Consider the following 27,545-nt stretch of genomic DNA (forward strand, 5'->3'; position numbering starts at 1 on the left):
TCTGTTGAGCCTCTGTATCTCAGCCCATCATGTGTGATACAGTCTGGTGAGCCTCTGTATCTCAGCCCATCATGTGTGATACAGCCTGGTGAGCCTCTGTATCTCAGCCCATCATGTGTGATACAGTCTGTTGAGCCTCTGTATCTCAGCCCATCATGTGTGATACAGCCTGGCGAGCCTCTGTATCTCAGCCCATCATGTGTGATACAGCCTGTTGAGCCTCTGTATCTCAGCCCATCATGTGTGATACAGCCTGATGAGCCTCTGTATCTCAGCCCATCATGTGTGATACAGTCTGCTGAGCCTCTGTATCTCAGCCCATCATGTGTGATACAGCCTGATGAGCCTCTGTATCTCAGCCCATCATGTGTGATACAGTCTGTTGAGCCTCTGTATCTCAGCCCATCATGTGTGATACAGCCTGATGAGCCTCTGTATCTCAGCCCATCATGTGTGATACTGTCTGTTGAGCCTCTGTATCTCAGCCCATCATGTGTGATACAGTCTGTTGAGCCTCTGTATCTCAGCCCATCATGTGTGATACAGCCTGATGAGCCTCTGTATCTCAGCTCATCATGTATGATACAGCCTGGTGAGCCTCTGTATCTCAGCCCATCATGTGTGATACAGCCTGGTGAGCCTCTGTATCTCAGCCCATCATGTGTGATACAGTCTATTGAGCCTCTGTATCTCAGCCCATCATGTGTGATACAGCCTGTTGAGCCTCTGTATCTCAGCCCATCATGTATAATACAGTCTGCTGAGCCTCTGTATCTCAGCCCATCATGTGTGATACAGCCTGGTGAGCCTCTGTATCTCAGCCCATCATGTGTGATACAGCCTGGTGAGCCTCTGTATCTCAGCCCATCATGTGTGATACAGTCTATTGAGCCTCTGTATCTCAGCCCATCATGTGTGATACAGTCTGTTGAGCCTCTGTATCTCAGCCCATCATGTATGATACAGTCTGCTGAGCCTCTGTATCTCAGCCCATCATGTGTGATACAGCCTGGTGAGCCTCTGTATCTCAGCCCATCGTGTGTGATACAGTCTGGTGAGCCTCTGTATCTCAGCCCATCATGTGTGATACAGCCTGGTGAGCCTCTGTATCTCAGCCCATCATGTGTGATACAGTCTGTTGAGCCTCTGTATCTCAGCCCATCATGTGTGATACAGCCTGGTGAGCCTCTGTATCTCAGCCCATCATGTGTGATACAGCCTGGTGAGCCTCTGTATCTCAGCCCATCATGTGTGATACAGTCTGTTGAGCCTCTGTATCTCAGCCCATCATGTGTGATACAGCCTGGTGAGCCTCTGTATCTCAGCTCATCATGTGTGATACAGTCTGTTGAGCCTCTGTATCTCAGCCCATCGTGTGTGATACAGTCTATTGAGCCTCTGTATCTCAGCCCATCATGTGTGATACAGTCTGCTGAGCCTCTGTATCTCAACCCATCATGTATGATACAGTCTGTTGAGCCTCTGTATCTGAGCCCATCATGTGTGATACAGCCTGGTGAGCCTCTGTATCTGAGCCCATCATGTGTGATACAGCCTGGTGAGCCTCTGTATCTCAGCCCATCATGTGTGATACAGCCTGGTGAGCCTCTGTATCTCAGCCCATCATGTGTGATACAGTCTGTTGAGCCTCTGTATCTCAGCCCATCATGTGTGATACAGTCTGCTGAGCCTCTGTATCTCAGCCCATAATGTGTGATACAGTCTATTGAGCCTCTGTATCTCAGCCCATCATGTGTGATACAGCCTGGTGAGTCTCTGTATCTGAGCCCATCATGTGTGATACAGCCTGGTGAGCCTCTGTATCTCAGCCCATCATGTGTGATACAGTCTGGTGAGCCTCTGTATCTCAACCCATCATGTATGATACAGTCTGTTGAGCCTCTGTATCTGAGCCCATCATGTGTGATACAGCCTGGTGAGCCTCTGTATCTCAGCCCATCATGTGTGATACAGCCTGGTGAGCCTCTGTATCTCAGCCCATCATGTGTGATACAGTCTGTTGAGCCTCTGTATCTCAGCCCATCATGTGTGATACAGTCTGCTGAGCCTCTGTATCTCAGCCCATAATGTGTGATACAGTCTATTGAGCCTCTGTATCTCAGCCCATCATGTGTGATACAGCCTGGTGAGTCTCTGTATCTGAGCCCATCATGTGTGATACAGTCTGGTGAGCCTCTGTATCTCAGCCCATCATGTACTGTCCATTGCTGCCCCCAGACCCTGTGATCCCCGGTGACTGTCACGGGGCCCGGGGCCCGGCTGATGGGAGCAGACGTTTGAATCAGGCATTCCTGGGCTCCCGCCGCCCGGCTGACCTCACGCCGTCTGGGTGTTCCCTGCTTAGACAGAGGGGACACAAGCGAGGGACACCCCGCCCGGAGCCCGTTGGGTGTGAGGCGGACCCGGCCGGGGATTGGCTGCCGGAGTTTTCTAGGAGTTTCAGCTCTGGGTTAAAGTCGTATGAATCAGTCTGTGCTGGAAGCTCGGAGCAGAGGCACTGGAGGAAGAGGAGTGACAACCCTGACAACCCCGGAGATGGAGCTCAGCGCTGGGACCCAGCAGGTAGGTGCACATCTCCATCATAGACTCTTCCTGCTGTTGTGAAACTACAACTCCCACCATCTCTGGATAGGCAATCGGGAGACATATGTTACCTGAGCTGATATAACCTGCTGAACTACAAGTACCAGCACAACCTGTCATTTATACGGTTGTATTAATAGGTTGGGGGGCCCAACTCTTGTAGAACTACAAGTCTCAGCATGATTTTACCATTTCTTACATAGACCTGTGGCCCTCCTATCTTTGGGAAGCAATGCTCTACAGCTGTTGGGGTACTACAAGCTCCAGCATGCCAGGTATTGTTCCCAGGCTATTACAGCAGTCAAAAATTCTTTGCTTACAAGCTATTGTGGAACTACGACTCCCAGCATACACAAACTGTAAACCAAAGGAGTCAGAGCTCTGACAGAGGTTATATTTGCCATTCAGGAGCCTTGAAAAGACGACCACTATGGAGGATGTAAGGCTTCTCAAAACAGTTGTCACCCAGCTTTCCCAGGAGTAGATATAACTAGGAAACAGCTGAGAAAAGGAGAAGACAATGTCACACTGTCTGCCTGTATTATAGATGGTGGCCACGTACAGGCAGGTGACAACCGGGGCCCCGCACTGGACCGAAGGTGTATTGTATGTACACAGTGACTGCACCAGCAGAATAGTGAGTGCAGCTCTGGAGTATAATACAGGATGTAACTCAGGATCAGTACAGGATAAGTAATGTATGTACACAGTGACTGCACCAGCAGAATAGTGAGTGCAGCTCTGGAGTATAATGCAGGATGTAACTCAGGATCAGTACAGGATAAGTAATGTATGTACACAGTGACTGCACCAGCAGAATAGTGAGTGCAGCTCTGGAGTATAATACAGGATGTAACTCAGGATCAGTACAGGATAAGTAATGTATGTACACAGTGACTGCACCAGCAGAATAGTGAGTGCAGCTCTGGAGTATAATACAGGATGTAACTCAAGATCAGCACAGGATAAGTAATGTAATGTACACAGTGACTGCACCAGCAGAATAGTGAGTGCAGCTCTGGAGTATAATACAGGATGTAACTCAGGATCAGTACAGGATAAGTAATGTATGTACACAGTGACTGCATCAGCAGAATAGTGAGTGCAGCTCTGGAGTATAATACAGGATGTAACTCAGGATCAGTACAGGATAAGTAATGTATATACACAGTGACTGCACCAGCAGAATAGTGAGTGCAGCTCTGGAGTATAATACAGGATGTAACTCGGGATCAGCACAGGTGACCAGAAATTGACCTTTATTAGGCACCAGCGCTCTGTTTGCTCCCCTCTTATTCAGATACTATTATTATTATGTTTCTAATATTATTTTTGCCTCTCAGTTTGATCTCGTGTCTATGATCAGATTTTGGGGGTAACTGCTGTAGTGTTTTGCAGTTTCCAGCCTGTGACTATAGATTCCTGACGTCTCCATTCGCCGCTGACTGGTAAACCTGTAGACAGACAGGCTCGGGCAGTGGCGGCTGAGGTGCAGCAGGGCAGGTAACCGCACCCAGTCTGTAAATGAATCCCATCAGCTGAAGGTAGAGACTCTGTAACTGGAACCTCAGGACAGATAATTCCTGTCAGGCGCAGCACAACAAGACCAGGCAATGTGCGCGGGGCCGCCAACCAGATGTGCCAGAAATACCTCCATAATGAGAGTTGTAGTTCTCCTACTGGTGGCCGCAGTGTGAGGGAACATGTACAACTGTAGTTCTCTAGACTGTATCACACATGATAGGATTAGATACAGCAGCTCAGCACATAGTATCCCATGGTAGGTTTAGATAAACAGCTCTGCAGACAGTATCACACATGCTGAGCTTAGATACACAGCTCAGAAGGCAGTGTCACATATGCTTAGATACACATCTGAGCAGACAGTATCACACATGATAGGATTAGATACAGCAGCTCAGCACATAGTATCCCATGATAGGTTCAGATACACAGCTCAGCAGACAGTATCACACATGATAGGATTAGATACAATGGATCAGCAGACAGTATCACACATGATAGGATTAGATACACAGCTCAGCAGACAGTATCACATATGATAGGATTAGATACACAGCTCAGCAGACAGTATCACACAGGAGAGGATTAGATACACAGCTCAGCAGACAGTATCACACATGATAGGATTAGATACAGCAGCTCAGCACATAGTATCCCATGATAGGTTCAGATACACAGCTCTGCAGACAGTATCACACAGGATAGGATTAGATACACAGCTCAGCAGATAGTATCACACATGATGGGATTAGATACATGACTCAGCAGACAGTATCACACAGGATAGGATTAGATACAATGGATCAGCAGACAGTATCACACATGGTAGGATTAGATACATGCATTCTGTGTATTCTCTTGGGTCTGCAGCTGCTCTTACCTACGTGTACGTTATAGTGACTGCTTGGTATCCCACTCCTTAGATACACGGGATAATCCGCAGCCTCAGACCGGGAACTTGCACTAAATGTCTCAATTGTGGAGGAATTTTGCATCAGATCCAGGTGCGCGGTTCCGGATGTAGCGCTGGAGCTGCTGCCAGGAAGGGTTGGAGGAGGGTCGTCCACTATTATCAAGAAATTGATTCCAGATGCAAATCCCGAGGTTTATTCGCAGTCTACGCTGTAAGCACACAGGTCCCATTGTATGAAGCTGCAGAGAGTCCGAGACCTGCACCACATTCAGACATACAGGGCAGTGGAAATACAGGGGCGCACTTATTAATGCAAACAGCGCAGGGCGCAAACTGGTAGAACCGCGCCAAAGTTCTACGAAATGTCTGTGCATTGTGAATAGGCCTAGATGAGTTCTTGTGCGGACTACATGACACCCCTCTTATCTGGGGTTAACCATTAACTCACCCTCCCCCAGTCTGAATATGGCTTCTCGTTAGTGACATTGCAGCCTGAAGTTAAAGTGACACTCCGTCTATGATCGACATTGACCCCAGAGTAAAAAAAAAACGTAAAATCCTGCATCTCTGAAACAGATTTTTTTTTTGTTTGTTTTTTCACATTTGTTTGCATTACATTTTAGTGGAGACCATCAGCAAGTTGCTGTTGACGTACCTGATTTTCATTTTCTGTGCCTCCATCTACACCATTGGGTTTATAATATAGTCGTGCTTTGAATAGGCTGATTAACCTTTTAATACTCACTGCAGCCTGGAATACATATACCTTCGCTCTCCTTATTGAGCATGATATACAGGTCCTTCTGAAAAAATTAGCATATTGTGATAAAGTTCATTATTTTCTGTGATGTGCTGATAAACATTAGACTTTCATATATTTTAGTTTCATTACACACAACTGAAGTAGTTCAAGCCTTTTCTTGTTTTAATATTGATGATTTTGGCATACAGCTCATGAAAACCCCAAATTCCTATCTCAAAAAATTAGCATATTTCATCCGACCAATAAAAGAAAAGTGTTTTCAATACAAAAAAAGTCAACCTTCAAATTATTAAGTTCAGTTCTGCCCTCAATACTTGGTCGGGAATCCTTTTGCAGAAATGACGGCTTCAATGCCACGCCGCATTGAAGCAATCAGCCTGTGGCACTGCTGAGGTGTTATGGAGGCCCAGGATGCTTCCATAGCGGCCTTAAGCTCATCCAGAGTGTTGGGTCTTGCGTCTCTCAACTTTCTCTTCCCAATATCCCACAGATTCTCTGTGGGGTTCAGTTCAGGAGAGTTGGCAGGCCAATTGAGCACAGTAATACCATGGTCAGTAAACCATTTACCGGTGGTTTTGGCACTGTGAGCAGGTGCCAGGTCGTGCTGAAAAATGAAATCTTCATCTCCATAAAGCTTTTCAGCAGATGGAAGCATGAAGTGCTCCAAAATCTCCTGATAGCTAGCTGCATTGACCCGACCAACACCAGCAGCTGACATGGCACCCCAGACCATCACTGACTGTGGGGACTTGACACTGGACTTCAGGCATTTTGGCATTTCCCTCTCCCCAGTCTTCCTCCAGACTCTGGCACCTTGATTAACGAATGACATGCAAAATTTGCTTTCATTCGAAAAAAGTACTTTGGACCACTGAGCAACAGTCCAGTGCTGCTTCTCTGTAGCCCAGGTCAGGCGCTTCTGCCGCTGTTTCTGGTTCCAAAGTGGCTTGACCTGGGGAATGCGGCACCTGTAGCCCATTTCCTGCACACGGTGGCTTCCGCAGGTCCCCCAAGGTCTGGAATCGGTCCTTCTCCACAATCTTCCTCAGGGTCCGGTCACCTCTTCTCGTTGTGAAGCGTTTTCTGCCACACCTTTTCCTTCCCACAGACTTCCCACTGAGGTGCCTTGATACAGCACTCTGGGAACAGCCTATTCGTTCAGAAATTTCTTTCTGTGTCTTACCCTCTTGCTTGAGGGTGTCAATGATGGCCTTCTGGACAGCAGTCAGGTCGGCAGTCTTACCCATGATTGCGGTTTTGAGTAATGAACCCGGCTGGGAGTTTTTAAAAGCCTCAGGAATCTTTTGCAGGTGTTTAGAGTTAATTAGTTGATTCAGATGATTAGGTTAATAGCTCGTTTAGAGAACCTTTTCATGATATGCTAATTTTTTGAGATAGGAATTTTGGGTTTTCATGAGCTGTATGCCAAAATCATCAATATTAAAACAAGAAAAGGCTTGAACTACTTCAGTTGTGTGTAATGAATCTAAAATATATGAAAGTCTAATGTTTATCAGTACATTACAGAAAATAATGAACTTTATCACAATATGCTAATTTTTGAGAAGGACCTGTATAATGTGTGAGTTGTGGTATGTAGCCACATGAAGCATAGTAAGACGACAGACAACGCCATGAGAAGCTCAGTCAATAGCCTTCGGCCTGCTTGTTGCCTGCTAGTATAATTCAGCCTCCTTGTTGACTGTTTCCACTACAAACTTCAAGGATGCTGGATTTTGTACAGCCTATTTTAGCCATTTTTTACGTTGCTGGACAGAACATACGCCGCCAGCTGACTTCAGAGCTCCGATGTACATGCCATATACTAGAATATACAGTCACTTCTATATACCTTCCCGCTGATATCCTAAAACCCTCTGAACATACCCTAAAGTGTGTACAGACCTAGTCCTGCTCATGCAGCTGATGCTTTGCTACAGTGTATCCCATCTAAGTGATAAACACATCAGCAGCACAGATCCAGGACTCCACTGATACATTGTAACTAGTCAACCTTCCAATGTCTTTATGTAGAATCCTAGACGTCACTGAGCCCCGCTCCGCCCTATGCTGTCATGTTGGAGACTTGCCTTTCATCTCTGTACATGTTGTATATTTTAAAAGGTCCCTGAGCCTCGTGTATTCGGCGCCTCAGGCTGCTGGGTACCGAGGACGAGAGATGACAGCCACACAGACCGCTGAGGGGCCTATAGGGACTGAGATGGTGCATGAAGAAGTGGATCATGACTGGGTCTCTTCTGAGGGATCTGTCGCTTTATGGCCTAAAGTGGAATCTTCTCGTATCAGTCCAGATAACGAGCGAATAGATGTGACCTCTCCAGGGGTCAGGACATGGTGTAGACTGAGGAGCCATGACATGTTCAATGAGTTCCTGCTATGTATAGTACTCACCATTGTCAGCATCTCTGTGGGCTGTGTGTGAAACTGCAGCTCAGCCTCATGTTAGCACCATGGCGGCACAGGTGGGACTGGAAGAAATATACATGTTTTTCTCATTTCAGGCAGATCTATATATAATATATATGGAGAGCTCACTACATACAGATTATACAGCCACCACTAGAGGGAGCTCACTACATACAGATCATACAGCCACCACTAGAGGGAGCTCACTACATACAGATTATACAACCACCACTAGAGGGAGCTCACTACATACAGATTATACAGCCACCTCTAGAGGGAGCTCACTAGATACAGATTATACAGCCACCACTAGAGGGAGCTCACTACATACAGATTATACAGCCACTAGTAGAGGGAGCTCACTACATACAGATTATACAGTCACCACTAGGGGGAGCTCACTACATACAGATTATACAGCCACTAGTAGAGGGAGCTCACTACATACAGATTATACAGCCACCACTAGAGGGAGCTCACTACATACAGATTATACAGCCACCACTAGAGGGAGCTCACTACATACAGATTATACAGCCACCACTAGGGGGACCTCACTACATACAGATTATACAGCCACCACTAGAGGGAGTTCACTACATACAGATTATACAGCCACCACTAGAGGGAGCTCACTACATACAGATTATACAGCCACCACTAGAGGGAGCTCACTACATACAGATTATACAGCCACCACTAGGGGGACCTCACTACATACAGATTATACAGCCACCACTAGAGGGAGTTCACTACATACAGATTATACAGCCACCACTAGAGGGAGTTCACTACATACAGATTATACAGCCACCACTAGGGGGACCTCACTACATACAGATTATACAGCCACCACTAGGGGGACCTCACTACATACAGATTATACAGCCACCACTAGAGGGAGCTCACTACATACAGATTATACAGCCACCACTAAAGGGAGCTCACTACATACAGATTATACAGCCACCACTAGATGAGGCTCACTACATACAGATTATACAGCCACCAGTAGAGGGAGCTTATTACATACAGATTATACAGCCACCACTAGAGGGAGCTAATTACATACAGATTATACAGCCACCACTAGGCAGAGCTCACTACATACACATTATACAGCCACCACTAGAGGGAGCTCACTACATACACTTTATACAGCCACCACTAGAGGGAGCTCACTACATACAGATTATACAGCCACCACTACAGGGAGCTACTATATACAGATTATACAGCCACCACTAGAGGGAGCTCACTATATACAGATTATACAGCCACCATTAGAGGGAGCTCACTACATACAGACTATACAGCCACCACTAGAGGGAGCTCACTACATACAGATTATACAGCCACCACTAAAGGGAGCTCACTACATACAGATTATACAGCCACCACTAAAGGGAGCTCACTACATACAGATTATACAGCCACCACTAGACAGAGTTTACTACCTACAGATTATACAGCCACCAGTAGAGGGAGCTCACTACCTACAGATTATACAGCCACCAGTAGAGGGAGCTCACTACACACAGATTATACAGCCACCACTAAGGGAGCTCACTACCTACAGATTATACAGCCACCACTAGAGGGAGCTCACTATATACAGATTATACAGCCACCACTAGAGGTGGTGCCTAAAGATCTCAACTCAATTGTAAATTCTTAGTCATTGGATTTGGTGCTATATCACAAAAAAAAGGAAGCTCTGACCATTATAGGTCCCTGCAAGGAAATGTATTTTCTAATAATCGGTGCACTGCAGCATTTCCTACATTCCACACTGTACATAACACTACAATCCACTTTTCCCCTTCAGCATAGAGAAGTTGTCATCCGCTCCCTTCCATTAATTTCCCAGAACGAGTTATAGCGCAGTGATAAGCGAGGAATGCACTAAGTACAAGCTGAAGAATTTTTTTATTTGAAAGGAAAAAAATTCTCCATGTCCACTTTCCTGGTTTGGTGAAGTCTTGTGACGAGGTCTCGGAGAAGCTGCCAGGCTTATTTCTGTCTGCTGTGACAGAGGTAACGGCTGTAATGACTTCATTGGACTCGACATATCTCAGCTAAACAGTCTAAGCCCCTGGGACCAAAGGACTGTGCTGTTCGAGCTTCCAGCTGGCTGTATCCAAATGATCTCCTGCAGGGACCAAATGCCTTCCACAAAACACAATATAGTCCGACCATAGAGCCATGCTCCTGAGGGGGACAGGTGAGGCAGATTAACACATGCCTTTCGGGTTATGTTGCACCATTTTAATCTTCTCAAGTTGAAAATAGACTCAAAGTAATGGTCCAGTGCAGTATGGGTGATGGGTGGAACATTCCCTTCCTCTTCCATCACTGTTATTCCACCTGACATAAGACGTTGTGTGGATGATTACATGTAGCAACGTAACAATGTGAGAGGTAAACTCAAGGGCACCGCTATGGGGTCTGCAGATAGGCCCAAACTCAGGCTGGTCCTAACACCCTTTACAGTAGGCTTTGTGAAGCTGCACAGGGCTCCTTCTTTCCACAGGCATTTAATCATTAGCAAATAAAGCAGAGGGAGTAGTCCCGGATGGAGATGAGGGCAACGAGTCAACAACATCCAATGTAACCTCAAATCTTAGTCAATTACTTTCTTATTTTCTGTAGCTCTTGCAGCTACCACAAAAATCCTAGGTGGTGATGCCTACACAAATCCTGGCTGATGTCTCAGTGTGAGTGCTGCAATCAGCTGTGAACTGCACAGATCTTACAGGCGTCTCCTCTTGTTTTCCAGATGCCAGTGGGGCAGCCGGGCGCAGAGAGGAGCCCTCCCTGCATGAGGTGTAAGGGGACGTGTACAGGATTCCAGCCGCACTCCTGGAGGTAAAGTCATTATACTGTGAACTTCTGCACACTGAGAATGGATTCAATCAGACAGATGAGGAATGATCAGGAAACGCGTCTGGTTTCCAAAGAGATATCACATCTGGGTTCATCTAATTGCTGCAAGTAGCAATAAAAATCCCAGTTTGAAGCCCTCAGTCGCCCTAATGGTAGAATACTGTTCAGCTGTTTTTACCAGGAAATGTGAGTGACAACCAACATGGCCACTACGCCAGCTGCCACAAGGGTTGTCGGCCTGCCTAGACTTATAGTCCTACATCCCCAGCTCATGCAGCAGGATCAGCTCCAGATAACTGTGGCCCTTGCCTACCCCACCCTTGGAGCATTCTCTGGGTGTACATGTTGCGCTGCTATTTGAGCACTTTTTATGAGATGCTATTTTTGGTCACTGTATGGCGGTATGTGCTTTGTGTGCTAGTGCTGAACTGAAGTTGTCAGCGCTTGATAGGATTGTTATTTAGGCAGCTATATAGATGTGTTATTTAGCCATTCTATGGCACTGTTATTGGGGCACCCTACTGCAATATGCTGACAACTGCACACTGCATGGTAGGGTTATTTGTGCACTGCACGACCTTAACCATATGACAGTGAGGTGCCAAATAAAGGTAAGTTCGCATGTGCGACAGCAGATCCCACAGAGAGCATCCTGCTGAATTTCGTCAAATCCGGCATTGTCGGATTCTACAACTCGCCTCCAGATCCCGGTTGACTTGAGGTCTGGTGGTGATCCGACCAATTTCCGGCATAACTGGCAGGTTTCGGCCGGACAAAAAACATTGTATGCAGCGGTTTTTCTCCAGCCAACATTTGTGCCTGATCAGGCATGCTGCAGATGCGAACTTACCCTTAAGGTATTACACAGGTAAACATGTAGGTTAGCTCTTTGGCCCTTGGTCATAAAGCAAGGGACCCCAAATTCTGGCATCTTTCATTATGTGACAAACCCTGTGGGGGCTCTAAGAGGAGTGATAGTTACCCTGTGTGATTCCTTCTGTTGGTACCCCTATCCCTTATGATGTATGTTCATACAATGTACAAATAACCCTACCATACAGCATCCATTTATCAGCATATTACAGTAAGGTGCCCATATAATAGTGCCATCCTTGGGGTTCTTTTTATTTTTGAGGGGTTTCTCTTTAAGGGCTGCCAGGAAGCTCGTGTCCATAGAAAGTAGAGAAGAAGTGACAAATGACACTAGAACGTGATGAGTCTCAGCAGCGAGCGGGAGACATAATCGCAGATAGACGGCACCATAAGAGCAAAGACTAAGTACAAAATTAAACTGAAATAAACAAAGCCTATAACCAACGCGTTGTGAGATGAGAAATGAAGGCGAACGATCCTGGTGCTACTTCAGCAGCCTTTTTGTGAATTATTAATGACCGTCATCTGCAGTGGAGGCGAGAACCAGGCGTCGATTCATGTCGATTATAAACATTCTGAGCAGGAATCCGCGCGACAAATGAATATTCTGTATCAATCACGCGCCTCAATAATGAAGCAATTTATGGAGCGTATCTGGCGCTATAAGTAATTCTGAAAATGAGGGAAACATATTGACTTGTTATCCTGCCTGGTCCTTTTAATCTGCAGTTTTAAGTAGTCAGCCAGCTGTCTGGAAGGTCTCGTGCACGCTCGGATGATCAGTGACGCAAAGCGAGCGATAAACTCACAGAACTACAAACGAATGAGCGAGCATTCAGGGAAAAAAGTACCACAGGTCTTCAGACTTAATTGCAGCATGTAAACGCCTCAATTAACGCAGAGGTTTTCATTCTTTTGATACAGTGTGGGCCGGAAGAGGTTGTCGAAGGTTTGTTCTGCGCCTGTTTGACGGGCTGTGACCGGCGGAGGTCTATGTAATAATGTGGATGGGGCTATAAAGCAAATAGGGAAGATCAGCACTCGACTAGACGTTGTGCCCGCACGAGAAGAGAGCGAACTCCAAACAAATGGCATGTTTGCTGACGAGGGCTGGACGGGCCGAAACGCGTGCAATTATTGTAAAGATTTATGGAATAAAACACTAAGCATATGAATTGTGGATGGGGCTATGTCTGGATAACCAAAGGGTGACGTACTCGTCTTGCAAAGTTCTTAAAGGGGTTTCCATTTTTAGAGAGAAGAAGCTGTCACTGTATAAGCAAAAAATAAATAAATCTGCAATGTTCTACTAGACTATGCATTTCCATTTTTGAGATCTTTGTTTGCTGTCATTAAATGAGCACATTCTGGTTTCCATTCAGAGGCAGTAAACCTGCACATGGCGAGTCCTGCTCTCAGCTGGGAAGTGGATACAATTGTAGCAGTCTAGACAAAGCTCTGTGATTTAATCACAGAATGTTACATTGTAGCAAACATAGCAGAGAGATCTGTGAAGCTACTGATTATGGGGTTACCTCATAGAGCTCTGGATACAATTGTATCCACGAAGAGCAGGAGGAGCTGACTGCCTCTGAATGGAAACAAGGATGTTCTCATTCATTGACAGCAATGGTGAGGATCTGAAAGTATATTGCAAAGTTGTAAAACGATGATTAAAGGGGGTATTCTGGTATCCTGAGGATAGGTGATCAGATTAAGGCTTATTGCACACGAACGTGTGCGCTCTGTGGCTGTATTAGGGACCGCATTTGTGGATCCGCAATACACGGGCACCGTTCCATGTGTATTCCACAATAGGGTGGCTGCTGGGGTATGTACCCCTGGGGTTGGTGCCACTCTGTCTTGGTAAGGGTATTTAGATACATTGGTAAGGCAGCAAAGTGAATCTATAGAGGATCTGGTGCTGGGCTTAAGCTCTGACAATAATGGAACCCTAATAAAACAGAGCCCTTAAGGTTCTGTATGTCCAGAGGGCCCTCAGAATAATTTCCTCCAGAGGGCCCAATGGACTTCAGTCCGACACTGTCTATAGACCTCATAGAACACGAAACCTTCAGTCTGTCATTACAGATTCACCTGAGACATTCGCATAGCGGCACATGTTCGCCCATCCTGGTGCCAGCAGAGCGGATGTAAAGCCCAGGCATTAATCAGGACTTCTTTGGCAGAAAGTGAGGGGGATAAAATGAACGTCTGGGTCTGGAATTTTTGGATAAGTATAAAGGTCAGGGCTGGTATCGCCTCTGTGGTGGGAGGCTGTAGGAATCTGGAGCACAAAGCTTCTGTGACACCCCCAGATGCTGACGGGATACATGATGCAGTCATCGGTGTCTCGTAATGAAGCCTGGGAAAGTCATTCCTGCTAGGAAATGTGTGGTGTATTCATTGCAGACCCTCCAAAGACATGCCGGATACAGCCAGTCTCCTGGACTCATCAATCCTCAGCTTGTACTAGGGGCTGAATAAAGGCAGAAAGGGTAACTGATCTGCTACCATCTGGGGTTCTCTATTCAGCACTGTATGGTAGTATTATTTATGTTCTGTATGATGGTATTGAGTAACGTATTGTCATGATAGATGGGGAATAGTGGAGCCCTGTTTTTCCACGTACACCACTATTCCTACCTACTAAGACAATCCGTCCTAAATGACGGCCCCCAACTGGTCGATGGTCCCTAACTTAACAAAGTGCAGGGGCCTAAACAAAAAGAGGTTCAAATACTGTCTGACAAAGGAGGTAAAACGTCGCCAAAACAGGATATAATCACAGAGTCAAATAACAGGCAGTGTCAATACCAGGAGGTAACATCAGAAATATAATCGGGGTCAGAGGCAAGGTCAAAGCCAAAACAGAAGTCAAGATCCAGGAGTGCCAAAATGAGTGCCTGCAGCTGCCTGCTTAAATCTCCCACTGACAGGAAGCATGGGACGCCAGCACTGAGCCTGATTGGCCCAGCGTCCCTGCTCCCTGATAGGCTTGACAGTCCGGCTGCTCGCCACCGCAATGGAACAACCCTGGCTGCAACAGAGAGGCCGGACTTGCCACTGGAGCATGGAAAGGTATGTATGATAGTATTATTTGAATGTTCTATGGTGTTTCTATGTAGGTGTCACGCTTCAGTGCAGGAGGGAAACACCACACCGAGCATAGGAGGGAAGGGGGGGAACAGGGAATCGGGCCTGAGAACTAGGGAAGGAAAATGGAGACCTCCTAGTGAAAACCCTAACCAAAATCCTGATTGACTAACAGTTCATACGCAGGAATACCTAGAGTCCTATCAAGCCCTATAGGACCCTGGTACTAATGGCAGGGACGAGACTACCTGTTCCTCCAAAAAGAAGAACGAACAGGAGTATCCTTCAGGCCTAATACAAACAATAGGGAAATGCAACACACAGAACCCGAACAAAATACAAAAGGGAAAGGAAAGACTTAACTTCAAAGGATCTATGGAAGCACCAGGAACTCAGCCGAGATCCACACACCAGATATCTGCAACTCAAACAGAAGCTATAAACCGCACAGCATAGTGGGAGAAACAACAATAAATAGAGAAGGTAATATGACCCTAATAGCCACACCTGGGGAAAGAGGGTGCGGCGAGCACCAGAAACAACAAAGACGTCATATGATCCAAACGGAAAACCTGTCAGATTAAACCACGTGTTGCCAGTCTCACCGATCTCCTGCCACCTGTCGCGGGGACGTCCGTGACAGTATGCTGGTATTATATGTGCTCTGTAAAGTGGTTTTATTCAATCACTCTATAGCAGTATTATTTGAGAGCTGCATGGTGGTATTATTTGAGTACACTGTGGTTGAGCACTAATGCTGTTTATGCTCTATATGGTGGTATCAGTTGAGCACTGTATGGTGCCATTATTTCAGTACTATATGCTCATGCTTTTGATGGTCTGCGCTGTGGTATTATTTGAGTTGTAGTGGTGCTATATATGCTCTGTTTATAAACATTGGTGGTATTATTTCAGTATGGTATAGTGTTATCATTTTAGCACTGTATGGTGGCATTATTTCAGTATTGTATGGTGCTGTTATTAGACCACTTTATGGTGTTGCTATTTTTCACTGTACAATGGTCTTATTTGAGCACTTTATGGTGGTATTATTTATGCACTATATGGTGGTACCGAGTACTGCTTGTTAGGATAAGCAGATTCATAGATAAAACGTTGCCACCTACACAAGCCTTAACTTATATCTTCTTATTTTCTCACACAAACAATTTAGTATGGGGGGAGGAAACCATGTAAGTCCACATAACATAAGGGCCTGGGGCAATCCCTATAAGCATCATTATGGCCGTCATTAGTAGCTGTCACGATTTGCAAAGAAGCAAATGACCTTTTCCAGAAGTCACTTCTTCATCTCATAAATGAAGTACATCCCGGAGAAATGTCCTACAGCTCACACCACAATCTCATATTATTACAGGAAATTGTGTGAGCTCTGCCACTGCCCTCGTGAAGACCACGCTCTGCCCTCAGAAGTAGAAGAAGACTATAGAATTGGGCAGCTGCTCTCAGATACCCGCTACTCAGGACTGACAGCGCGTGTGAAAGGCAGCGAAGGGGTGCGGGTCTACAAGAGGAATCGTATGATCATTACCAACCCTATTACCTCCCGAAAAGATCCCACCTTCCTGACCGTCACCTATGAGTGGGCACCGCCTGGACTCAACCAAAAACTGGTACGTTCAGTTCTTCATGGATTTCCTCCTGTCCTCTGGTCAAATGTATATCAAGAGTATTATAAGCCCTGATCAAGACGCTATAGTGTGAGCATCTTCTTGGTGCACAGTGTTATAGTGTATATACAATGGCGCAACAATGTTGCAATGTTCCCTTCTACCTTAAAGGGATATTCTAGACATTAATCTGCATTACTTACCTATGGGACAGGTGATGAATGTTAGATCCAGGAAGATCCGACCAATAGAACCCTCATCGATCACTGGGGACATCATATTATATAATCAACAAAAGATTTAAAATGTCGTCCTCCTCACCTTCCCACAACCTATAGTTTGTTTTTTGTTCACTGAGGGATCTCTGTAAATGACAGTCAAGAAAACATCAGTCGATGTAAAAGAGACAAGGAGGTGGGAGAGGAGGGGGATGCAGCTGCAGGTGTGTGTAAAACTGCATGCTGTGAGAGGGGAGAGGGAGCAGCGTACCAGAAGGAGCCTACTCATCTAAGTGTACATTTAATAATGCTAATATAACAATGATCTATGTTTTTCCAGGCCATGCATTATATGGAATTAATCCCTAAGAAGATGCAGCCTGTGGCTGGCACAGAAGGGGCACACTATCGACGCCTGCAGCTAATTAAGCAATTACCCTGCTATGACTATAACCCCCAATATTGCAAAGGCCTGAAAGAGGGTGAGAAGTCTGCAATGGAAGCCTTTGTGAAGCAATACAAGGAGAATGTGATGGGGGTGGCAGAGGTTGCGTTACCGTGTAGTGCCAAAGAAGATGAAAAGAAACCCAACACTACCGAGACTGCAAACAGCGCCGCAGAGGAGCCCGCAGCCAAGAAGGATTATGTGAGTACAGCACGCTCTGCACGGATAATATCCTGACGTGTTCATCTCCCATGTATAAGGTTCAGATTCCTACAAATTGGCTAAAAATCCTGAAAGACTTGTGGTTGCAGCAGCAAAAAAAAAAGATAAAACTAAGGGCTTGTTCACATGACCGTATGGCTTTTTCAGTGTTTTGAGGGCCGTTTTTAACGGATCAGTTTTCCCGTTTTTTGTTTCAGTAGTGTTTCCGGTTCCATTCCGTTTTTCCGTTCCGTATGGCATATACAGTATACAGTAATTACATAGAAAAAATGGGGCTGGGCATACAACGGAACAACTGAAATGAATGGTTCCGTATACGGACCGTATACAGAACTCAAAAAACGGCCCGTATACGGAACGGCCCTAAGACTCGTAATTTATAGCAACTTGATATAAAGGAATAATGTTACTGAATTTCTTCTGATCTCTTTTAGTTGTGTGAGTTGTGCCAACACTTAATGCCCGCCGATGCTCCAGCAGTCTACGCTGACCAGGCAGGGTACAAGATGCAATGGCACCCAGCATGCTTTGTGTGCTGCCAGTGCAGAGAGCCACTGGTGAACCTAATTTATTTCTGGAAAGGCAATCGCTTGTGGTGTGGAAGGCATTACTGTGAAAGTGAGAGGCCACGCTGCACTGCATGTGATGAGGTGAGGATGGAAAACCGAGGAAAAAAATATATAATACTGCTCCTATGTACAAGAATCTAACTACTATTAATACTGCCTCCTATATACAAGAATATAACTACTATAATACTGCCTCCTATATACAAGAATATAACTACTATAATACTACCTCCTATGTACAAGAATATAACTACTATAATACTGCTTCTACGTACAAGAATATAACTGCTATAATACTACCTCCTATGTACAAGAATATAACTACTATAATACTGCTCCTATGTACAAGAATATAACTACTATAATACTGCTCCTATGTACAAGAATATAACTACTATAATACTGCTCCTATGTACAAGAATATAACTACTATAATACTGCTCCTATGTACAAGAATATAACTACTATAATACTTCTCCTATGTACAAGAATATAACTACTATAATACTTCTCCTATGTACAAGAATATAACTACTATAATACTGCCTCCTATGTACAGGAATATAACTACTATAATACTGCTCCTATGTACAGGAATATAACTACTATAATACTGCTCCTATGTACAGGAATATAACTACTATAATACTGCTCCTATGTACAAGAATATAACTACTATAATACTGCTCCTATGTACAAGAATATAACTGCTATAATACTGCTCCTATGTACAAGAATATAACTGCTATAATACTGCTCCTATGTACAAGAATATAACTACTATAATACTGCTCCTATGTACAAGAATATAACTACTATAATACTGCTCCTATGTACAAGAATATAACTACTATAATACTGCTCCTATGTACAAGAATATAACTACTATAATACTGCTCCTATGTACAAGAATATAACTACTATAATACTGCCCCCTATGTACAAGAATATAACTACTATAATACTGCTCCTATGTACAGGAATATAACTACTATAATACTGCTCCTATGTACAAGAATATAACTACTATAATACTGCCTCCTATGTACAAGAATATAACTACTATAATACTGCTCCTATGTACAAGAATATAACTACTATAATACTGCTCCTATGTACAAGAATATAACTACTATAATACTGCTCATATGTACAAGACTATAACTACTATAATACTGCTCCTATGTACAAGAATATAACTACTATAATACTGCTCCTATGTACAAGAATATAACTGCTATAATACTGCTCCTATGTACAAGAATATAACTGCTATAATACTGCTCCTATGTACAAGAATATAACTACTATAATACTGCTCCTATGTACAAGAATATAACTACTATAATACTGCTCCTATGTACAAGAATATAACTACTATAATACTGCCCCCTATGTACAAGAATATAACTACTATAATACTGCTCCTATGTACAAGAATATAACTACTATAATACTGCTCCTATGTACAAGAATATAACTACTATAATACTGCTCCTATGTACAAGAATATAACTACTATAATACTGCCTCCTATGTACAAGAATATAACTACTATAATACTGCTTCTACGTACAAGAATATAACTACTATAATACTGCTCCTATGTACAAGAATATAACTACTATAATACTGCTCCTATGTACAAGAATATAACTACTATAATACTGCCTCCTATGTACAAGAATATAACTACTATAATACTGCTCCTATGTACAAGAATATAACTACTATAATACTGCTCCTATGTACAAGAATATAACTACTATAATACTGCCTCCAAGTACAAGAATATAACTACTATAATACTGCTTCTACGTACAAGAATATAACTACTATAATACTGCTCCTATGTACAAGAATATAACTACTATAATACTGCTCCTATGTACAAGAATATAACTACTATAATACTGCTTCTATGTACAGGAATATAACTACTATAATACTGCTCCTATGTACAAGAATATAACTACTATAATACTGCTCCTATGTACAGGAATATAACTACTATAATACTGCTCCTATGTACAAGAATATAACTGCTATAATACTGCCTCCTATGTACAAGAATATATCTACTATAATACTGCTCCTATGTACAAGAATATAACTACTATAATACTGCCTCCTATGTACAAGAATATAACTACTATAATACTGCTTCTATGTACAGGAATATAACTACTATAATACTGCTCCTATGTACAAGAATATAACTGCTATAATACTGCCTCCTATGTACAAGAATATATCTACTATAATACTGCTCCTATGTACAAGAATATAACTACTATAATACTGCCTCCTATGTACAGGAATATAACTACTATAATACTGCCTCCTATGTACAGGAATATAACTACTATAATACTGCTCCTATGTACAAGAATATAACTACTATAATACTGCCTCCTATGTACAAGAATATAACTACTATAATACTGCTCCTATGTACAAGAATATAACTACTATAATACTGCTCCCATGTACAAGAATATAACTACTATAATACTGCCTCCAAGTACAAGAATATAACTACTATAATACTGCTTCTACGTACAAGAATATAACTACTATAATACTGCTCCTATGTACAAGAATATAACTACTATAATACTGCTCCTATGTACAAGAATATAACTACTATAATACTGCTTCTATGTACAGGAATATAACTACTATAATACTGCTCCTATGTACAAGAATATAACTACTATAATACTGCTCCTATGTACAGGAATATAACTACTATAATACTGCTCCTATGTACAAGAATATAACTGCTATAATACTGCCTCCTATGTACAAGAATATATCTACTATAATACTGCTCCTATGTACAAGAATATAACTACTATAATACTGCCTCCTATGTACAAGAATATAACTACTATAATACTGCTTCTATGTACAGGAATATAACTACTATAATACTGCTCCTATGTACAAGAATATAACTGCTATAATACTGCCTCCTATGTACAAGAATATATCTACTATAATACTGCTCCTATGTACAAGAATATAACTACTATAATACTGCCTCCTATGTACAGGAATATAACTACTATAATACTGCCTCCTATGTACAGGAATATAACTACTATAATACTGCTCCTATGTACAAGAATATAACTGCTATAATACTGCCTCCTATGTACAAGAATATAACTACTATAATACTGCCTCCTATGTACAAGAATATAACTACTATAATACTGCCTCCTATGTACAAGAATATAACTACTATAATACTGCTCCTATGTACAAGAATATAACTACTATAATACTGCTCCTATGTACAAGAATATAACTACTATAATACTGCCTCCAAGTACAAGAATATAACTACTATAATACTGCTTCTACGTACAAGAATATAACTACTATAATACTGCTCCTATGTACAAGAATATAACTACTATAATACTGCTCCTATGTACAAGAATATAACTACTATAATACTGCTTCTATGTACAGGAATATAACTACTATAATACTGCTCCTATGTACAAGAATATAACTACTATAATACTGCTCCTATGTACAGGAATATAACTACTATAATACTGCTCCTATGTACAAGAATATAACTGCTATAATACTGCCTCCTATGTACAAGAATATATCTACTATAATACTGCTCCTATGTACAAGAATATAACTACTATAATACTGCCTCCTATGTACAAGAATATAACTACTATAATACTGCTTCTATGTACAGGAATATAACTACTATAATACTGCTCCTATGTACAAGAATATAACTGCTATAATACTGCCTCCTATGTACAAGAATATATCTACTATAATACTGCTCCTATGTACAAGAATATAACTACTATAATACTGCCTCCTATGTACAGGAATATAACTACTATAATACTGCCTCCTATGTACAGGAATATAACTACTATAATACTGCTCCTATGTACAAGAATATAACTACTATAATACTGCCTCCTATGTACAAGAATATAACTACTATAATACTGCTCCTATGTACAAGAATATAACTACTATAATACTGCTCCTATGTACAAGAATATAACTACTATAATACTGCCTCCAAGTACAAGAATATAACTACTATAATACTGCTTCTACGTACAAGAATATAACTACTATAATACTGCTCCTATGTACAAGAATATAACTACTATAATACTGCTCCTATGTACAAGAATATAACTACTATAATACTGCTTCTATGTACAGGAATATAACTACTATAATACTGCTCCTATGTACAAGAATATAACTGCTATAATACTGCCTCCTATGTACAAGAATATATCTACTATAATACTGCTCCTATGTACAAGAATATAACTACTATAATACTGCCTCCTATGTACAAGAATATAACTACTATAATACTGCTTCTATGTACAGGAATATAACTACTATAATACTGCTCCTATGTACAAGAATATAACTGCTATAATACTGCCTCCTATGTACAAGAATATATCTACTATAATACTGCTCCTATGTACAAGAATATAACTACTATAATACTGCCTCCTATGTACAGGAATATAACTACTATAATACTGCCTCCTATGTACAGGAATATAACTACTATAATACTGCTCCTATGTACAAGAATATAACTGCTATAATACTGCCTCCTATGTACAAGAATATAACTACTATAATACTGCCTCCTATGTACAAGAATATAACTGTTATAATACTGCTCCTATGTACAAGAATATAACTACCATAATACTGCTCCTATGTACAAGAATATAACTACTATAATACTGCTCCTATGTACAAGAATATAACTACTATAATACTGCTCCTATGTACAAGAATATAACTACTATAATACTGCTTCTATGTACAGGAATATAACTACTATAATACTGCTCCTATGTACAAGAATATAACTGCTATAATACTGCTCCTATGTACAAGAATATAACTACTATAATACTGCTTCTACGTACAAGAATATAACTACTATAATACTGCTCCTATGTATAAGAATATAACTACTATAATACTGCTCCTATGTACAAGAATATTACTACTATAATACTGCCTCCTATGTACAAGAATATAACTACTATAATACTGCTGCTATGTACAAGAATATAACTACTATAATACTGCTGCTATGTACAAGAATATAACTACTATAATACTGCTCCTATGTACAAGAATATAACTACTATAATACCGCCTCCTATGTACAAGAATATAACTACTATAATACTGCCTCCTATGGACAAGAATATAACTACTATAATACTGCCTCCTATGTACAAGAATATAACTACTATAATACTTCTCCTATGTACAAGAATATATCTACTATAATACTGCCTCCTATGTACAAGAATATAACTACTATAATACTGCTCCTATGTACAAGAATATAACTACTACCGTCTACTGAATGTAAATTTGTGGATGAAAGTGAATTTTTTTATGACTATTTTGCAGTATTTATATTTTGTGTACTTTCATCCTGCAGATGATTTTCTCTGAGCACTTTCACCAGTATGACGGGAAGTCGTGGCACAAGGAGCACTTTACCTGTACGAGCTGTGAGCAGTCACTCGCCAATCAGCCTTTTGTCCTGGACAGAGCTCTGCTCCTCTGTACCCCCTGCAGCAGGAACCGAGCTGCTCATTAGATTGAGGCTTCCTGTGTCCAGATCCTGGGGTGTCCATTGGATCTCTTCTGCCTGAAATAGTTCCTGGTGTTCCTGCTGCACCATCATCTCTGGACTTTCCAGGTGCCTCCAGCATGGCTATATGGATGGCCACTCCTAGAGCTGTGGTGTCACTGGAGGAGCGGTCATCACTGTGACTGACCATTGCACACCTTGGCATGTCACTGCTGGCAGATCGCGACCGGAGGTTTCAACGCTGCATACTGGAATACTAACAGATATTGTATTTATTTTTGTATGTTTTTGTTTTAATTGTTACTAGTGAAGTGTCAGCTCCAGCTCAACATCTCAAGGCCAACAGCGAGTAACCAGTGGAGACGTACACATCACAAGACCAGGGGACCTCGTGTTGGCCAAAGACAAAGAAGCTTTATATATAGGTTGTCTGATGGTATTGGAAAGATTGTTGCAATTTTTTGAACATTTTTCCTTCTCCTACAGCATGTGTATGCTTCTGCAAAAATTTACCAAATCCTGTACAATTGCTATGCAGGAGAATGGGTCTTCATGGTTACAGACTAGGATCATGTGTTTCTTCGCCTTTTCTGTCCCCCTCTCCTTAATGACCTGCAGATAGGAGAAGAGGAAGGAAATGGACAAAAGTAACATGACTGTAGGATCAGACTACACGGGGATTGTTTGTAGTCTGTTGCTATGGTAACGGTCTGCAGAGTAGAATATGTTCTCACTGAAGCTATTTGCAAAATTGCTTTCTACTATTTTAGGTGCATTGCACTAAGGGGGTCATTTATCAAATCTGCTGGGCCAGTTTTGCGGAATATAAAAGTCACAAGTGATGCCAGCGTGTGACAATCGGTGCATATTTTTCCGATATTTGGTCAAATTCTGCATCCGCGGTGAGCCTCGCCCTGGTGTACTTTTACAGACATAAAAATGTTTACCACATTGCACTTGCGCCAAATATATTATTCATAAATTTGGTGAAACCTCACAAAACTGACTCCAAAAGCACTGGAAATGGTAAATTCCCCTCTAACTGCAAAAGTTGACGTGCCCTTTAAATCTTTGCAGAACAAAAACATATGGAATTCAGTGCAAATCTCGGTGATTTCAGAGGCATTACAGTGACCACTGATAGATCTGGTTTCCGCAGGTAACATTTTCCTGGATGTGTCAGTAAACATCCATCGATCTAAAAGTCTGTGTTCCGCCATAAGGTTATATGATGTCCGATTTCTAAATCCATCGTACAGAGTATTCCTCACATCGATATGTGTTCTGTTCTGGCTCTATACCAGTAATCAGGGGCAGAATCCGAAATGCTCTGCAGATTTAGTGATAATACCCCATAACGTCGTCAGTAGGGGGAGTAAAGTGAAGACTGATTAAAGTCAGTGGTGATTGTCGGTGTAAAATGTTCTGATGGCGACACTATAAAAAAATGGTAATCCGGAGTCCTGTGTGTAAAGAAAGCATAATCATTTCTGCAACTTTCTAATATTCTTTGCACTTCAATTCCTCTCAAGTTTCAAAAGCTCTGCTTGCTGTCAGTGACTAGTCTTCCTCTGATCTGAAAACTGAATGCAATTGTCTGGTCTAGGAATGCTCTGTGAACTGAACAACAGCACAGATTGCACCAGTAGTTTATACAATGTATCACCGAGGAGTCCAGAGCACTGGGACTCTAGACTGATTGTATCCACCTCTGAGGCCAGAGCAGATCACTCCCTGTGAATGCAAACACACTGACAGCAAGCAGAGACCTTGAAAATGGTAACGAGCTATAAACAGATGCTAGAAAATTGCAGAACTTTTCATTGCTGATTAAACTTTATTTTTTTCATTGCAACCTGGTGCAAACCAAGCTGTGTAAGAAGCCGACGTCCCCCATAGCAGCCGGAGGATCCTCTGCTGTCTGTACTTACTGATGTGTGAGATTTCTGACTGCTCCCAACTTTCATTCCCCGGTTTTCCTAACCAGATGATTGCTGTGTGGCTGATGTGGAGGTCGTACATATTCTGCCTACAATCCATGTTTCAGCTTATTAATATTTTCACAAGAAAATTTACCCCAAACTGCTTGTAAGAAATGAGGGTAACTAGAGTCTCCTGACAAGGCATTGGCTGCCATGATGCTTCTTGGAATAAAACAACATAAAACCACTTGTCCTGAGCGTCCTCAATCATCTGATCCCGACACAAAGCCCCTGACAACCTGGACCCCGGCTGCTACATTTCTCCTGCACTGATACATTGTATCAAACTATCAGGACAGGGCAGGAATGTCTAGAGAAGACACAATAGTCACAAACCTTCAGCTGTGAGAAGCATGTGATCTGTGTGGGGGTTCAGCCTCTGCATGTAAATAGGAAAAGTGATAGACAATGTATATTAGAAAGTAAATCAGTTACAGCAAATGTCACAGATGATCAGCTTAGATACAGGTGCTCAGCAGACAGTATCACACGTGATGGGATTAGATATATAACTCAGCAGACAGTATCACACATGATAGGATTAGATACACAGCTCAGCAGACAGTATCACACAGGATAGGATTAGATACACAGCTCAGCAGACAGTATCACACAGGATAGGATTAGATACACAGCTCAGCAGACAGTCTCACACAGGATAGGATTAGATACACAGCTCAGCAGACAGTATAACACAGGATAGGATTAGATACACAGCTCAGCAGACAGTATCACACATGATAGGATTAGATACACAGCTCAGCAGACAGTATCACACAGGATAGGATTAGATACACAGCTCAGCAGACAGTATCACACAGGATAGGATTAGATACACAGCTCAGCAGACAGTATCACACAGGATAGGATTAGATACACAGCTCAGCAGACAGTATCACACATGATAGGATTAGATACACAGCTCAGCAGACAGTATCACACAGGATAGGATTAGATACACAGCTCAGCAGACTGTATCACACATGATAGGATTAGATAACAGCTCAGCAGGCAGTATCACACAGGATAGGATTAGATACACAGCTCGGCAGACAGTATCACACAGGATAGGATTAGATACACAGCTCAGCAGACAGTATCACACAGGATAGGATTAGATACACAGCTCGGCAGACAGTATCACACAGGATAGGATTAGATACACAGCTCAGCAGACTGTATCACACAGGACAGGATTAGATACACAGCTCAGCAGGCAGTATCACACAGGATAGGATTAGATACACAGCTCAGCAGACAGTATCACACATGATAGGATTAGATACACAGCTCAGCAGACAGTATCACACAGGACAGGATTAGATACACAGCTCAGCAGACAGTATCACACATGATAGGATTAGATACACAGCTCAGCAGACAGTATCACACAGGACAGGATTAGATACACAGCTCAGCAGACAGTATCACACAGGATAGGATTAGATACACAGCTCAGCAGACAGTATCACACAGGATAGGATTAGATACACAGCTCAGCAGACAGTATCACGCAGGATAGGATTAGATACACAGCTCAGCAGACAGTATCACACATGATAGGATTAGATACACAGCTCAGCAGACAGTATCACACAGGATAGGATTAGATACACAGCTCAGCAGACTGTATCACACATGATAGGATTAGATAACAGCTCAGCAGGCAGTATCACACAGGATAGGATTAGATACACAGCTCAGCAGACTGTATCACACAGGACAGGATTAGATACACAGCT

At 42.4% G+C, this 27,545-nt stretch overlaps 1 protein-coding gene across 1 annotated transcript; it reads left to right on the forward strand.

Moving 5' to 3' along the window:
• The first annotated feature begins 2,443 nt into the window (after positions 1-2,443).
• LMCD1 (LIM and cysteine rich domains 1) lies at positions 2,444-25,984 on the forward strand. Its single transcript, XM_040407186.1, has 6 exons — positions 2,444-2,583; positions 11,011-11,099; positions 16,465-16,720; positions 17,276-17,581; positions 18,037-18,252; positions 23,666-25,984. Exons 1-6 carry the CDS (start codon positions 2,482-2,484, stop codon positions 23,825-23,827), a joined length of 1,131 nt encoding a protein of 376 aa, XP_040263120.1. The 5' UTR covers positions 2,444-2,481; the 3' UTR covers positions 23,828-25,984.
• Positions 25,985-27,545: the final 1,561 nt, after the last annotated feature.

This window comes from Bufo bufo, chromosome 9 (genome assembly GCF_905171765.1).
Source record: "Bufo bufo chromosome 9, aBufBuf1.1, whole genome shotgun sequence".
NCBI lineage: Eukaryota > Metazoa > Chordata > Amphibia > Anura > Bufonidae > Bufo > Bufo bufo.

Coding starts and splice junctions, on each gene's coding strand:
- LMCD1 (XM_040407186.1), top strand. CDS start 2,482: ATGAATCAGTCTGTGCTGGAAGCTCGGAGCAGAGGCACTGGAGGAAGA. Junction 2,584..11,010: donor TCAGCGCTGGGACCCAGCAG/GTAGGTGCACAT, acceptor CTTGTTTTCCAG/ATGCCAGTGGGGCAGCCGGG. Junction 16,721..17,275: donor CTGGACTCAACCAAAAACTG/GTACGTTCAGTT, acceptor ATGTTTTTCCAG/GCCATGCATTATATGGAATT.